This window comes from Theobroma cacao, chromosome 10, assembly GCF_000208745.1.
Source record: "Theobroma cacao cultivar B97-61/B2 chromosome 10, Criollo_cocoa_genome_V2, whole genome shotgun sequence".
NCBI lineage: Eukaryota > Viridiplantae > Streptophyta > Magnoliopsida > Malvales > Malvaceae > Theobroma > Theobroma cacao.
The window spans coordinates 18,735,724-18,750,404 of NC_030859.1; the positions used below are offsets into that span (position 1 = coordinate 18,735,724).

At 31.8% G+C, this 14,681-nt stretch overlaps 1 protein-coding gene and 1 non-coding gene across 2 annotated transcripts; one reads left to right on the forward strand and one right to left on the reverse strand.

Moving 5' to 3' along the window:
- LOC18587174 (trihelix transcription factor ASIL1) lies at positions 623 to 2,929 on the reverse strand. Its single transcript, XM_007010870.2, has 2 exons — positions 1,954 to 2,929; positions 623 to 1,416 (listed from the first exon to the last, which is right to left on the reverse strand). Exons 1-2 carry the CDS (start codon positions 2,617 to 2,619, stop codon positions 1,024 to 1,026), a joined length of 1,059 nt encoding a protein of 352 aa, XP_007010932.1. The 5' UTR covers positions 2,620 to 2,929; the 3' UTR covers positions 623 to 1,023.
- TRNAN-GUU lies at positions 7,819 to 7,892 on the forward strand. The gene has a single exon. It is a non-coding gene; the product is annotated as a tRNA-Asn (tRNA).

A 14,681-nucleotide genomic window follows, 5' to 3' on the forward strand; every position in this document is an offset into this window, starting at 1 on the left:
GTTGTCATTAGTTAAAATATTATTTACCATTTTTATATTTACGTGACATTAACATGCAAGATGAAAATACCATATGACGATGTTATTATGTTAGATCAACATGCCATGTCATCATCCACTATGATATGTCAATATGTCACATCAACGTCACATAGTATAAAATGACAAGTGATATTTTAATTAAGAACAGTTAATCAATTATTGGTTATAAGAACTTATTTGATTTAAAATAAAAATATAAGGACTTAATTGAATGTAATAAAAAAATAAGGACCTTTTGAATATTTTGAATATTTCATAAGTTTTTTCTTAGATATTATGACTTAAATATATTCCAATAGATAATTATTTTAATCCTTAAATTGATTTATTTTTGTATTTTCTGTTAAACAAAACAACAGATAATACCTAATATGACACTTGAATATTTGGTTTAATAATTGGTATATATATATATAAGTAATTGAGTTTGAATTTTTTTTCTTTTTTTTTAATTATAATTGTTTCTTTTCTCTCCATCCCCCTCCACTTGAGTCAAACATATGTACATAGTGGAAAACAAGACAAGAAATACTTTGTCTTTAACAGGCCATTGAAACATGGAATTGATACAAAACCAGTCAATACATAACATGAAAACTGATAGAGCTTCGAATTTAATTGAAGTGGAATATGCAAAATTAAATAAGCTGCATATTCTTCACTTCTAAAGCAAGTCTTAGATTTTTCTTAATAAATTAAAAACTTCTTGTACTATACATCCATTTACTATATGATGCAGGTACAATTTTCTTTGCATAAATATACTTAAAACATTTCTCTATAAGAGAAGCTGAAATTGAGGTAGAAATTGCTATTTACCTACCCCATTTTCTTTATCTAATTAATTAGCGTATTACAAGTTAAATATCTTCCTCATGAACCCTTAACTCCAAAAGTTCCCCTCTTTCTGCCACTCCCTTGTTCATTGTCAATACACAATTCTATACATACATATATATAATTAGCTTTCACTAATCATCATCAACTTCTTCCAATCCGTAATGAAGAATCAACTCCTTTACTTGACCCTGCAAAGAGCCTAGCAATTTCCAATTGGGTGTTGGCAAGGATCTCAGTTCTTTTGAGGTCCATTTCACCTCTCTTAGCTTCAGCTTCAACTCTCATTTTCTCTATTTCTCTCATGGTTTCCATCCTTGCTTGTTCCGACTTCAGTACTACTTCTGCTAGCCACCGAATGCTCTCAGCTATCTCCCACTCCTCTTTTTTCCTCCTCTTCTTTTTCTCCATTTTCATCTTCAGTTTCTTGGACCTGAGCTTTTCCTTGTCACTGTAAAGAGCTGGTGTGCTGCTATCTGTCTCCATGGCAACCTTGTCCGACAGATGGTCTGACAATTTCGTTCCTGCTCCATCCTCCTGTTAGGAAAGAGGCCAGCAATGTTCTTAGCCAAAACGGTTTTATTGCTTAATCTACAAGAGTTAACCATGGGAAACATGTTAAAATGGTTTTTCTGAAAAGAACAAATTTGTACGTTGTCTGCAATGATTTTTGTTTCATTTTAAAGCTGCCACCCCTCATCGAAAGTGTAGTTAAAAGCATAGGTGTTCTATATCAAAAATGGTTGCATACCTTTATTAATATACACATTCACCTTTCTGTTTTTGACTAGCATTTACTTTTCTGAAAATAGGACTGTAACTTAGTAATTACATCATATCAAGTGAAGATAAAAACTTAAAATTCTACTGAAATCATCTTCTTTTGTATTTTTTTGTTCATCATGCATCATGCTCTTACAAGATTATCTTCATGAAGTTATTCAAAAAGTAATACTAATGATCCATATAAATAAATTTAACTTTATTCAAGGAGTTTTGGGGGTTAAAAATTTTATCCAGGGATAACATATATTACTATAACAAACACAGTAGGCAAAGATAATTCTTACTGACCTTGGGTATCCTATCAACACCATTGGACCCATGCGAATTTTGTGCAGTTCCAGGAACCTGGGGAGGGATAGATGGTGGTGGTAGTGGTGGTGGTTGTTGATGCTGCAGCACCACCACCATGGAGGGCTCTGACAACGTTAAAGGAGGGTTAGTGGAAAGTGGAGCAGGTGCTTGAGGCACTGCTGATGGTGGCTGCAGCTGTAGTGGTGGTTGTGGAGGAGGAGGTGCACTGCCACGAAGTAAAAGGTCAAGCCGTGGATACAAAGGCCAAGAAGATCCATCAGCAGTAGCAGACTCTGATCGATACCTCTTCTTCATGGACTCGATCTTGTTCTTGCACTGAGTTTGGGTCTTTGGAGACTTGGTACAATTAGCACGAGCCGAAACATAGCGTGCAACATCTTCCCAGTCATGACCCTTGAGCTTGGCTCTATTTCTAAGCACCCATTTGTTCTCGTAAGCCTCAAGTAAGCTCGAAACGGCTCCTTCACTCCATTCATCACGTTTAAGCCTGTCGTTGCTACCGCCGCCTCCACCACCACTACCACCACCAATCACCGCAGTGCTTCCAGGATGTTTTTTAGGTGAACAGTCTTCTTTGGTGATGCTATTGGCGTTATTATTAGAGAGGAGAGATGGGTTTTCTTGGTTAGTTTCTTTGTCCATCTCTCCCCATGCTAAACCCAAATAACTTTATCTCTAGTTTAGCTGTTAACATGTATACACACCATCAAAGAAGTTTAAGCTCACAAAAGTCTTTGTGGGGTAGAAAGAGAGGGTAATGAGAGAACCACTAGCATTAGAGAGAGAGAGAGAAAAAGGTAGGGGTGGGGGGGAAAGGAGGGGCTAGGCTAGAACTAGTGGGCAACCAAAGGGCGAGAGTGAAGGTGAGATTGTGAGAGTGAGAAAGAGAGCCACTAGCATTAGAGAAGGGAAAGGAAAGGGAAGGGGCATAGGGGTTAGTGGGCAACCAAGAAAAGTGGTAGCTTTGTCAAATGAGTTAATGATAGTAACCTCTTAACTTTTGTATTTGCTTTCTTTCTATCTTTCACTTTAGTCTTTATGTTTTAGAGAGAGAGAGAGAGGGTGGTGTTATCTTATTTGTGGGTATGTTGGTTTTATTGCTGTGGTTGGGTTATTTTGGCTGTTAGCGTTGATATGAAGCCAACCAAGAAATCCACTGGCCCTATTAGAGTGGTGGTAGTGGTGGTGGTGGTGGGTCACTCACGTGGGTCTGTCACCCACTCTCTCCCTCCCAATATCCCATCATCCCCCCAAAAAATTTTTTTACCATTTCTTTCTCTACCGTTCACCACCCATTGTACTTTGGGTCACTAAGAGACTTGGCCTTCCCCCTCTCTCCCTCCCTTTTCCAGCCCTCTTTTGAGCTTTTGCCTTTTCGCCTTTTTGTGTGTCCCTTTTGCTACCTTCGGTGGATTCATTTGCCATTAGAGTATGCCATAAGACTAGAGTAGGATATAAGACTTTTTGTTAGGCAATTGCTTTGTGCTGGACATATTCTTCAATTGGGCATTTTTGATTCTTGCTGGTTATTGGTTGCCCAATTAGAGTGTGCCACATCAAGTTGCCCCATGCATTCTTTCTTCTTGGTCAAATTGTTAACAAAACTCTCCCTTTAAAGCCCTTTTAATCCCTATTTTCTCTCTTTTGACATACTTAATGTTGTAGATCTCACATTAGTTAGAGATAGAATAAATCTTAAATATATAAATATAAGTTTTTTTTACCTATTAAGCATTTTTTTAAATTAAAAATATATACTCGTAACACTTATCGTAATTGTTTTGGTCAATTTACCCTAATAAATTTTTTTTTTTACTTTCTTAATACGATTTGAATTTTAAATTTCAATTTGATAACTTTATATACTTATAAACGAGACGCTCTAACAGTTAATACTTGGACTTTTAAATCATTTGAGATATTGAATTTGAATGTTAACCAAAAAAATAATTATATAATCCAAAATTACGTCTATAAAACCCTTAGATTGCCCATTTTTTTCTAGCTCATAGAAAAATTGAATTCAAAAGTCTAGCTTTAATTATGCAAGGTTTCATGCCGAACTTTTTCATACATTCTCAATGACAAACTCTGCTTATTTTCATGTGGTTTGACTACATCTTATAAAGCACTCAATCAAGTCAATGGTCCCCAGGTAGACAAGAACATAAATTTGATATTCGTGGATCGGGTTGAACATTTCTAAACGTCGAACTCGACTTGATCTACTCATGTAATAATATTTTATTATTTATATTATTAAAATATTAAAAAAATATCATTTTATATATTTTTGAATATATTTAAAATTAAAAATAAATAAATATATATTATTTATTTTAAAAAATAACGCAATCGATTCAAACTAAGTTAAGTTCGGAACTAAAAATTTATATCCAAACCTGACTCGAGTCGGACCGAACTTAAGAAATCGACGGATAGCCAGGTCCTTGACCAGTTATGTTTGGGACCATTCATGATAGTACACAATGAAGAAATATGGTCACTCTTATAATGGAAAAGCACGCCCAGTGACAATAACATGACTCGGAAAAGAGCCTAAAGCACAGTCAAGGGTCTGATCCATGCCGTGGGAGTTGGTAATGCCTGCATCCCTAGGGTTACAACTTTAATTTTTTGCATTCATTTTTCGTTTCCTCTGTTTCTTATACATAGAAATTAGGTAAAGCAAAATGCTCGGCCTTTGAATATTGAAAGTTATTAATGTGTTTGGATTGAGAAGAGGTGAAAAAGCAAAGGAAATTATCGAAGTAAAATGAAAAGAAGTGATTTGAAATGGAATTTAATGTTGTGAATAAATGATAAAGAAAAGAGATAAAATGACTTTACAATAATATAAATTGCTGATATAATGTTTAAATTTTTTTTTTAAATTATTTAAAAAATTTAAACAAATTATTTTTTGAGTAAAATATCTTGACTTCTCTAAATTTTAGTTATAATTTCACAAAAGTCTATTAGTATTCGAAATGAACAATCCACTCTAAACTTGTAAACAGCGTTAATGGGCAAATATACATAAAATATCTAAAATACCCTTATTTCTCAACTTTTTTCATTATATATTTTCCTTTCTCTCAAGCCTGCTAGTAACACTCCCTTATATCGGCCGACCACCCTGTGAGTAGATTTAACCGTGGAATGCCAGATCCAATTAGATCTTTCCAGTGAGAGCGTGATGCTCCCCAGATCCACAGTCCCTTAGGGAGCATGAATCTTGCGCTCCCTTCAAGGAGGTGATCTGGCCAGATTTAGCACTCCTTGGCTAGATCCAGCCACAAGGTGGTTGCTCAACGAGAGGTAAGGTAAAGAGATTTTTTTTTAATAGGAGAAAAAAAATTTTTTTAAATGAAAAATTGTAGTTTATATAATGCGGTAATTTTTAAAATTAATTAAGAGTAAAATTGTTTGAGAAATATTATCACAAAAATTTATAGTTTATATAATGTGATAATTTTTAAATTAATGAAAAGTAAAATTGTCTGAAATATTACCACGTTATCAAACTAATGAAAATATTAAGGGTAAAATACCCCTACATCCCTAAATTTTAATCGAAATTTCAAATAGGTCCATTAGTTTTTGATATAGACATTTTGTCTCAAAAGTGTGAACACCGTTAACAGAGATTATGAAAAGATTAAAATGCTCTCTTTTCTTTATTAATTTTAAAAAAATATTATATTTTTTAAAAAAATTTAAAAAATTAATCAAAATTATATAAGAGTAATTTTTAAAATAAAGGGTAAAATTATCATTTCAATATTGTCATGTCATCAAACTAATTGAAACACTAACGGTTGACTAACGGTTGGAACTATGTGTCTAGCGGAAGATATTTTTTTGGGAGCAAAGTGTCCATTTCAAAAATGAACCCACTTGAAATTTAGATTAAAACTTAGGAAGATAAGGGTATTTTACCAAAATACTAATAGCCGAATGGACTTATGTATCTAGTGAAATATATTCTTTTGAGGAGGATTATCTATTTCAAATGCTAATAGACCCGCATAGAATTACAGTTAAAACTTTGGAGGCTAGGATATTTTACTTTTATTCTTTTTATTGTATTCAACTAAGTTCATGTATTTTTTAAAAAAAATTTGGGGAAAAGGAGATTTGAATCTTATTTTTTTTAAGAAGGAAATCATGCATCAACCAATAAGTTAAATGTTTGAGTGCAAGTAAGTTTATGTACTTTTATTTTAGATCATTACTAAAAACGCTACTTATTATTTTATACCCACAAGGCTTAATGTAACATTTACGTGAATGGTGAAAATGTCACATAATTATATCATCATGCCATATTAACTTTATATGATATAAAATGATAAGTGATAATTTTACTAACAACGATTAATCAATTGTTAGTCTTATTTAATTCAAAAGCAAAATATAAGGATTTACTTGAACATAATAAAAGACTAAAAAATTTTTTAAATAGTTTAAGAATTTTTTTAGATATTATGCCTAAATTATTTTTTATAAAAAAATAAAATTCAAACTTTAATGCAATTGTCTTTAGCATTGGTCTTTGATAATCACCAACATGCTAATAAGTAAATATCTGGATCACATCTTGCATTATATTTATTATTTATAAAATCATAAATACGAGTAAAAATTACAATTACAATTAAATAATTTTCAATATATATAAAATAATTATAACTTCCGAAAGAAAAAGAATCAACCAAATACAAATCAAGCAATCAGTATATAAATTAACGAAATTTAACAAAAAAAAATTAGACCAAAATTGCATTTCACTCTTATGGGTTTTCTTTTTTTAAAAATTTAAAAGGTACCAAAATCACCGTGCATTGTTCTTTTTCCTCTTAAGCATATATACAAAATATAAGAGCCCCACCATGTAAATTAGGCTTTTTTAGAGGAAAGCTGGGACAAAAAGGGTTTAATCCAAAAAACTTTTGGTGCAATTATCAAAGTTATTTATTCATTTAGATGGTTACTATTCAGAGAATAAAAGTGCTTGCTGTAACATTTTCGTAAAAATTTTGGTTTTAATATATCTAAATTTATGTAAAGTAATGTCATATACATTATTAATTGGTATAGCAATGACCCATTGGTGTTCCCATAACTGCTCGAGTGATTGGGCATGCTTTTGACTGTGTTTATTGCTATGTTGCTGGTGCAGATCACTTTTTGCATGATAAGGCCGACAGCTTTTTGGGTTGTTTTGCTTGTGTATGGATTTGCAAGAGGGAGAAACATCCAAAATGGCCATGTTTGTCATTCTTGCTCTCCCTTCGCCTTTTCTGGCTGTTAAGAGTGACTGTAACTTCTTTTGAGTCTTGCTAATATCAATATTTTGTAGTTGTATAGTATTTTGTTTTCAGCTGGCTTTTTTGTATGCCAAGCTTCAGGAAGGGCACCTGGACCAAGTTTCTCCTAGTCCCTTTCTTTTTGTGTACATAGGAGATTTCACCCTGCTTTAATGGAAATGCTTTTAATCTTCAAAAACAAAAAAAAAATGACCCATTGGTGTATCTTCTTCTTCAAGAAAATTTTGAGATTTCAAGTTTTTCATTCTTGATTCGATGCCAAGCTTAGGACTAGGTAAGGGAAAAGGAAAAGCCATCACCTACTTTCCCTTATGCATGGGTGGAGAGAAAAGCTACAAATAACATGACGATTGTCGACTAGTTGTAGTTGTTAATGGAAGAGTCAAATTTGAATCATCATCTCTCAAGATTGTATTCAGTGAAAGATAAAAGGAATGATGATATTTATCTATTTTAACCGAAATAAAAACTAATTGATTTATCTTTAAAATGCCTTAACCGCTAGATCGCTGGAATAGCTCAGTTGGTTAGAGCGTGTGGCTGTTAACCACAAGGTCGGAGGTTCAAGCCCTCCTTCTAGCGTCTTAAAAATTAAGCTTTTTTTAATATAATTAAGTTTTGCCCTTTTTTCTAAAAATTAAGTTTTTTTAATATAATTAAGCTTTTCCTTTTTTTCTAAAATAATTAAGTTTTTTAATATAATTAGGTTTTTTCTAATATAATATAATTAAGTTTTTTTCTTTTTTTTTCTAAAATAATTAAGGTTTTAATATTTTTCTTAAAAATTAAGTTTTTTCTAAAATAATTAAGTTTTTTTAATATAATTAGGTTTTTTTCTAATATAATATAATTAAGTTTTTTTCTTTTTTTTCTAAAATGATTAAGTTTTTTAATATAATTTAGTTTGTTACTAATATAATATAATAAGTTTTTTTTCTTTTCTTCCTAAAATAATTAAATTTTTTCTAATATAATTAGGTTTAGTGTAAAATAATTAAGTTTTTTTAATATAATTGTTTTTTGTCTAATATAATTAAGTTTAGCATTATTTTGTTTCTTTTTTACCTATAGAATAAAGTAAACCCACCACTTGGCGTTTAAATATTATAGTTAAATTGCTTTGGACATGGAATTATTGATCGTTAGAGTGGTCTAAAATTAAAACCCTAGCTATCTCTATTCATTGAATAAGTAATTAATCTCCTATTAAAAGAGTAATTAGTCTATGGTATGGAGAGTGTGTTTTAAGATATGGGTCTAAACAAAATTTAGAGATCCTTTGATCGTGTTATAAACAATAGCATAATATTAAAGAAATTTCTTAAATTATTCAAGACCATTCAAATAAGTTTTTATTTTTTATTTTATTTAATTTAATTTTTATAGTTTTATTTTAATTTAAACTAAATAAGTTCTTATTGACTAATAATTGATTATGTATTGTTAATTAAAATATCACTTGTCATTCTATAACATGTGACATTGACTTGACATACTGATCTATTATAATGGAGAATGATGTTATATGTTAATGTGACATAATAACATAGTTACATGATATTTTTCATCTTTTCATATTAATGTCATATAGATATAAAATGGTAAGTGATATTTTAACAAATAACAATTAGTCAATTACTAGTTATAAAAGCCTATTTGATTCAAAAGAAAAGTAAATGAACTTAATTAAACGTAATAGATGAATAAAAATTTATTTAAATTATCTTAAATAATTCAAAAAATTTTAAAGATATTATATCAATAAAAAATGATGGTGACAAATGTACTAAAAAGTAACCGAGAGAAACCAATATATAGTAGATCATTAATTTCTCAAGTTTGCCAAGCCTAATGTGCTTACATAAATTAGATTTTATAAAGTTTTAGGTTGAGTGGTTATAGATATGTATTTTATGGATTTTCTTGAATTATATCTAATTATTTTTAATTTATACCCAATTTTTTTTTTCAAATTTAATCAAGGAAAAACTATTATTTTTATTTAGAAATTGAATATCTTTATAAATACACTACAAGCTTGGTAGGATGTGAGTGGAGGCATCTACGCCTGTTGCCCCCACCTCTAAATCCTTCCCTTTTCAAGCAATGTATTTGTAAAGAATCAAATTTTGAAAAACTGTGGCGACAGCAAGCATGTTGAAGATCATATAAGAATTATTATTCTTATCCAAACAGAATATATTCTTACAGAAAAACATTAGAATTTAAAACAATTTAATCATAATTTAGGGTATTGGTTTCATCATGAATTACAAGTGTCAGAATACAAATTTTCATTAAAAGGAAAATGGCAAAGTACTTAAAAAAATTTCTAAATTATTCAAAAATATTTAAATAAATATTTATTTTTTATTACGTTTAATTAAATTTGTATATTTTTATTTTGAATTAAATAAATCATTGTAATTAATAATTGATTAAGTATCGATAATTAAATATCACTTGTTATTTTATACAACGTAATATTATCATGACATATTAATATGTCACAGTAAGACTTATGCTCATTGCTTGAAAATGCTAGAATTTGAAATTTCCTTCCATATAATACACATATTTACTCCGGTTCATGGTCAAATTCAAAAGAATGAGAGTATGAACAGAATCCAAGGGGTTGAGGATGCCATGCTAGGGCTAGCATGCCAGCATTTGAAAAGTAGTTGAAAAGCAGTTTGAGAAAAGAAAAGTGGTTGTTTCTTAAGGGTGGGAGGTGATTTCCAACATGCTGCTCCATTAGTGTTTTTTAAATAAGCCAAAGCCAAAGTAGGATGGTCCTCACAATTATACCAACTAATGATGATGATAATTACATCATTTTGCAGTATCTTATTGGAGCATGATGTAACAAAATCAAAGCACAATTAAGAGCTTCCAGGCTTTCAATTTCTGCTTGTTTAACAGGAACATTATATCAGAAGATGTAATCTTAATTACTTGATTATCTGTTTGCTAAGACTGGAAGTCGAAGAAATTTGTCAACACTTCATGATCATGGACTTGACTGTTACATGTGAAGTGAAGCTGGAGGCAACAAGATAAGACCTTAGTGAACAAAACTTAGAAAAATTTGAAGTCTGAACCCAAGCTGTCTGGGGATAACTTTTGCTTATTTTCCAGGCAAACAGATGGTGGGATTTGCCAGCTTGTACAAATTGTAATTTTGGAAGGGTTGAAATGGGATATATAGAAGGAAATTGGAGGTGACCTTCCTAGAATTGTTATCTATTAGGCATTTTCTTCGGTCATTGTATATTTTCCTTCTCTAGTTTACCATACCTTTTTAATAAATTTATGGGGATACCTACCTCTTTGGAATAAAACAGGTGTGGATTGCCTACCTAAAAGGATCAATTTCTTGATGGAAAATCTGACAAATGTTTTGAGAATTATTGGTTTTTTTTCACATGTATCGTTATCACCCATCACCCATCACGCTCATTATCGCTATTATCATTCCCATTTCATAAGATGGGCAAGTCATTCACCTAGTTCTGAATCTGTCGAGAAAAAAAAAAGATGCAAAAATAAGTAAGGAATTGACGGTGGGGAAGAAAAATTCCCCAAGAACAACAGGGTGAGCATATACCCTTTCATTGAATTGTGCTTTCCAGCCAAACAAACCCCACCAGGATGGTGTCTAGTCAAAATTAGAATAGATTGTATTGCCACGGAATTGAAGATGCTAATGGTTAGGTTCAGCTCAGTCACCTGTTCTGGGATGTTTTTCTTTGCACTGTTCGGTTGGAGAAAAAATTGACTGAAACAATGTATGAAGCATGTAATGACATTGAATGATGTGGAAAGAAAGCATCTAAATTGCTTTTAAGCAGAGCCTAGTTGCTTCCTGAGATGGAATTTTCCCAATTTCAACCAAAGAAAATGGTTGACAAACTGTAAGCTGAGGAAGCGATACCGGCAAAGAATAAACCAGATTGGGGAATGGGGGCCTAAATGAGAGTATGCAATCGCTATGGAACAAGCATACAGTCTTGCTGTTCTGATTTCATGAGCAAGTAGCCAGTTATTTGCCAGATAAGTAAGCAACTTCATTGCCATAACATGAGTTGTCAATTTGCAGTAAGATTTGATTCCAGGCTAACCTGCAAGATCAATCTTTGTAAAGAAGAATACCTTTTGGATTTTCTTCTGTTCTTTTGCCTTTTGCATGCCCAAGTGCATAAAATTTTTGTCAAAAGTCCAGATTCTAACTCTCCTCCCCACAGGCCTTATCCAAATGTTTTTGTCTCTCTCAATTAATTGCTTGGAATGTGATTAAATTAAAATCCTTGGTTAGGTCTTAGTGTCACGTCAAATATTTCATAAAGAAATAAATAGGATATTTTAATCTCATATGTTGTGAAATTTTGAAAAGTTTATAAGCGCGTACGTGTACGTTACACATTTTATTTTATTAATTTTTAAGGAGAAGGTAATGGTCCCATAATACTAATTTATAAAGAAATGATCTCTTTATTGATTTCACATTCTTAAACAAATTTTAAATTTGTCATTTTTTAGAGCCAAAACCCCTTTGGTAATTCCATCAAGTGAATGGAATTAATTGTAAAAACATCTACATCTGCGTTAAAGGTGAGAGAAATTAGACGGGACCAATGATTTGATCAAATTAATTACAATTTAGGTTAATCAGTTTCGTTCGATTGATCCATTGGGTCTATTGATATAAAAAGTTTGATTTAATTGATTTATTTGATTGGTTCTCAATGTTAAAACTTCTAGATTAAATCGACTAAAAAATTGAATTAAGATTTTATATATATACATTTATATTATATTTTAAATTTTTATAAAATATATAAAACTTTTGAATATGAATTTGATGGTTTATGTGAAATAATATAATTATGTGAATAAAAAGATAAATGTTATGTTTTTTTTTATATTTAGATTATTTATATATTTTATAATTATAAATAAAATTTATAAATTTTAATATTATAATTTACAAAAGATAAAAGAGACAAATTTAATTTTTTTTTTTCAAAAATGGGTGTCGAATATTGAATTTGNATCTAAACCGAATCCATCTATCGAACTAATTCAACGTTTGGTTTATTTGATTTTTTAAAAATTTAGTTGATTTTGATTAAGTTTTTAAAAATATTTAATTCATTTAATTTTTAATTACGATGAAATGAGCGGACGAAACTGATCAACTGTTCACCCCTTTCGATGAAAGGAATCATTCCCTGTCTGTGTAAGCAAACCATTCGTGTCATCTGCAGTCATATGTAATGAAAATGCCGTCCTTTTAACACATCCCATCATGTCATATCAATGTTGAGGACTACATGCCTTCCTGCCAAGTGTCCGAGCCTAACTAGGAGCTCATAGCCATCGTTGACATTTCACCAGCTGCCTAACATTCTCAACCTACATCTAATTCGTAATCATACAAGATAAATATTCATTTCTATCTCTTGCCGGCTTCAAAAGAATTTTAGTGTTTCTGTCTGTTCCCCATTCATTATGTTACCTTCTCCACTTATGGGCAGACAGTTTGGAATGTTCCAATGTTACAAAATTGTGGCTGCCATTTGCTCATGCTAGTCCAGATTTATAATTTTCTAAGCCTGTTTTTCCAAAATCAACAGGGTTGGTTTGTTGCTTGTCAACATGTCTACTTTTCACCCTATTTTTCTTTCTTTTGGCTTGGAGTTAACAGGGGTTGAAACTCCTCAGTGCAGCAGTCCAGGCACGAATCCTGGATGTATCAGAACTCCCTAGCAGGAATTACCTGAACCGATTTGAGTGCTTGAAAGTTATTGACATTCGTTTGCACTTTTCTCTCTCCTCGAGCAGGATTCTTTTCTTCAATTCACAAGAAAGCATGAATGCTTTATTGTTGGCATTATTACAAGAGTGTCTGAGTGAGACCCATCTACGCATTCATGTCACAACATCTCCCACCATAATTTCCAGTTTCTTGTTGTCCAATTACTTTCTTGTCATTAAACTCTGAAAACAACTCACAAATTAATGCTGATGTAGCCAGGATGTCCGGGATCTTAAGCAAACATCCAACTGGCTTTACATAAGTTCTCATTCAACAAAGTTGGTAGGATTTCTATTCAAGGTTCTTGACCATGTCTATAGACTGGATTGAAATGATCCACATTTTACCCAGTTATAGATTCCATTGAATGGCCAGGATTGAAATGATCCATTTTTTACCGAGTTGTTATATAGCTTCCAATGAGTTGTTATCTGCTAACAGAATTTTTCATCTTTGCCAATGCTAATCAGGGACTTGCATTCAACATAGAAACCCAGGTGACTATGCCATGAAATTATAGGTTTGTGTCACGTCCCTCAATTAATGAATCACCACTTGCAAAATATCCAAAGAAACAGAACAAAAAAGAAATCCCCACTTTGCAACTATCTAATAAATGATCCTCCATCTGTTGGAGACACTGTGCCAAGGGATTTCCAATTTCAGGACTTGTTCAATGCTGGGATTTGATAAAGACAGTTGCAGATGTATTTTGTGCAAAATTGCAAGGACTTATTAGAAGATGTCATGCAACTCTAAGCATTACGTTCTCAGCTTCTGATTTCAACACTGATGTGTACATAAAGCAATGGGGTAGGAACTTCCCTCAGCCATTCAAGTTTGCTAAATACCATTCAACTGATTGGAATTTTTCAAGACTAGGTCCACAATTGTCCTTTGGTGAACCAATAATCAACTGCACATCAATAAAATGTACCACACACAAACTCATCCCCCAGAGCTGAGCGTGAAACACCAGCCATACCAAACATGGACATTAAGAAAATTGAAAGCCGACAAAGCATATGTAAAGAAAGATTGCCATGACCTAGAAATCAAAAGAAGATATACATAATATGCGAAAGAAGGTATCAAGAATATTTGAATTAAAAACTAGCCAACGCATCAAACTTCATCAATATCTCTTAGCAGTTTCTCAAACATGTCAACTGAGATGATTGAATAGTAATAAATTCATAAGAATGACAATATCTGGTTTTAATTTTAATTTATCATCCCTTAAGCAGTTTTGGTTTTCAAAGGCTTGACAGCAATTCTTCAGACAGGCCAACTAAATGACAATTCTTCACATCTAACAAATAATACTAGAAAACAGGGGCCTTGCTCTGCAGTCAAATTAAACCTACTCATGGAGGAATAACAGAGGGACTGGCGAGCAGAAAAGTGTTAAATCAATATTGTCACTAGGCTGGTTGACATATCATTGACTTGTTGAATGCACTAACGTAATTGTCACTGAACCCCACCTGCTTTCACTATCACAAGGAGGTATATCTGGAAAAAGAGGTCCTAAAATCTCTTTAGGTTAGAAA

Excerpts from the sequence above, each read along its gene's own strand:
- LOC18587174 (XM_007010870.2), bottom strand. The coding sequence starts at position 2,619 with ATGGACAAAGAAACTAACCAAGAAAACCCATCTCTCCTCTCTAATAAT. Across the intron at positions 1,417-1,953 it reads GTGTTGATAGGATACCCAAG|GAGGATGGAGCAGGAACGAA; the intron begins GTCAGTAAGAAT and ends CTTTCCTAACAG.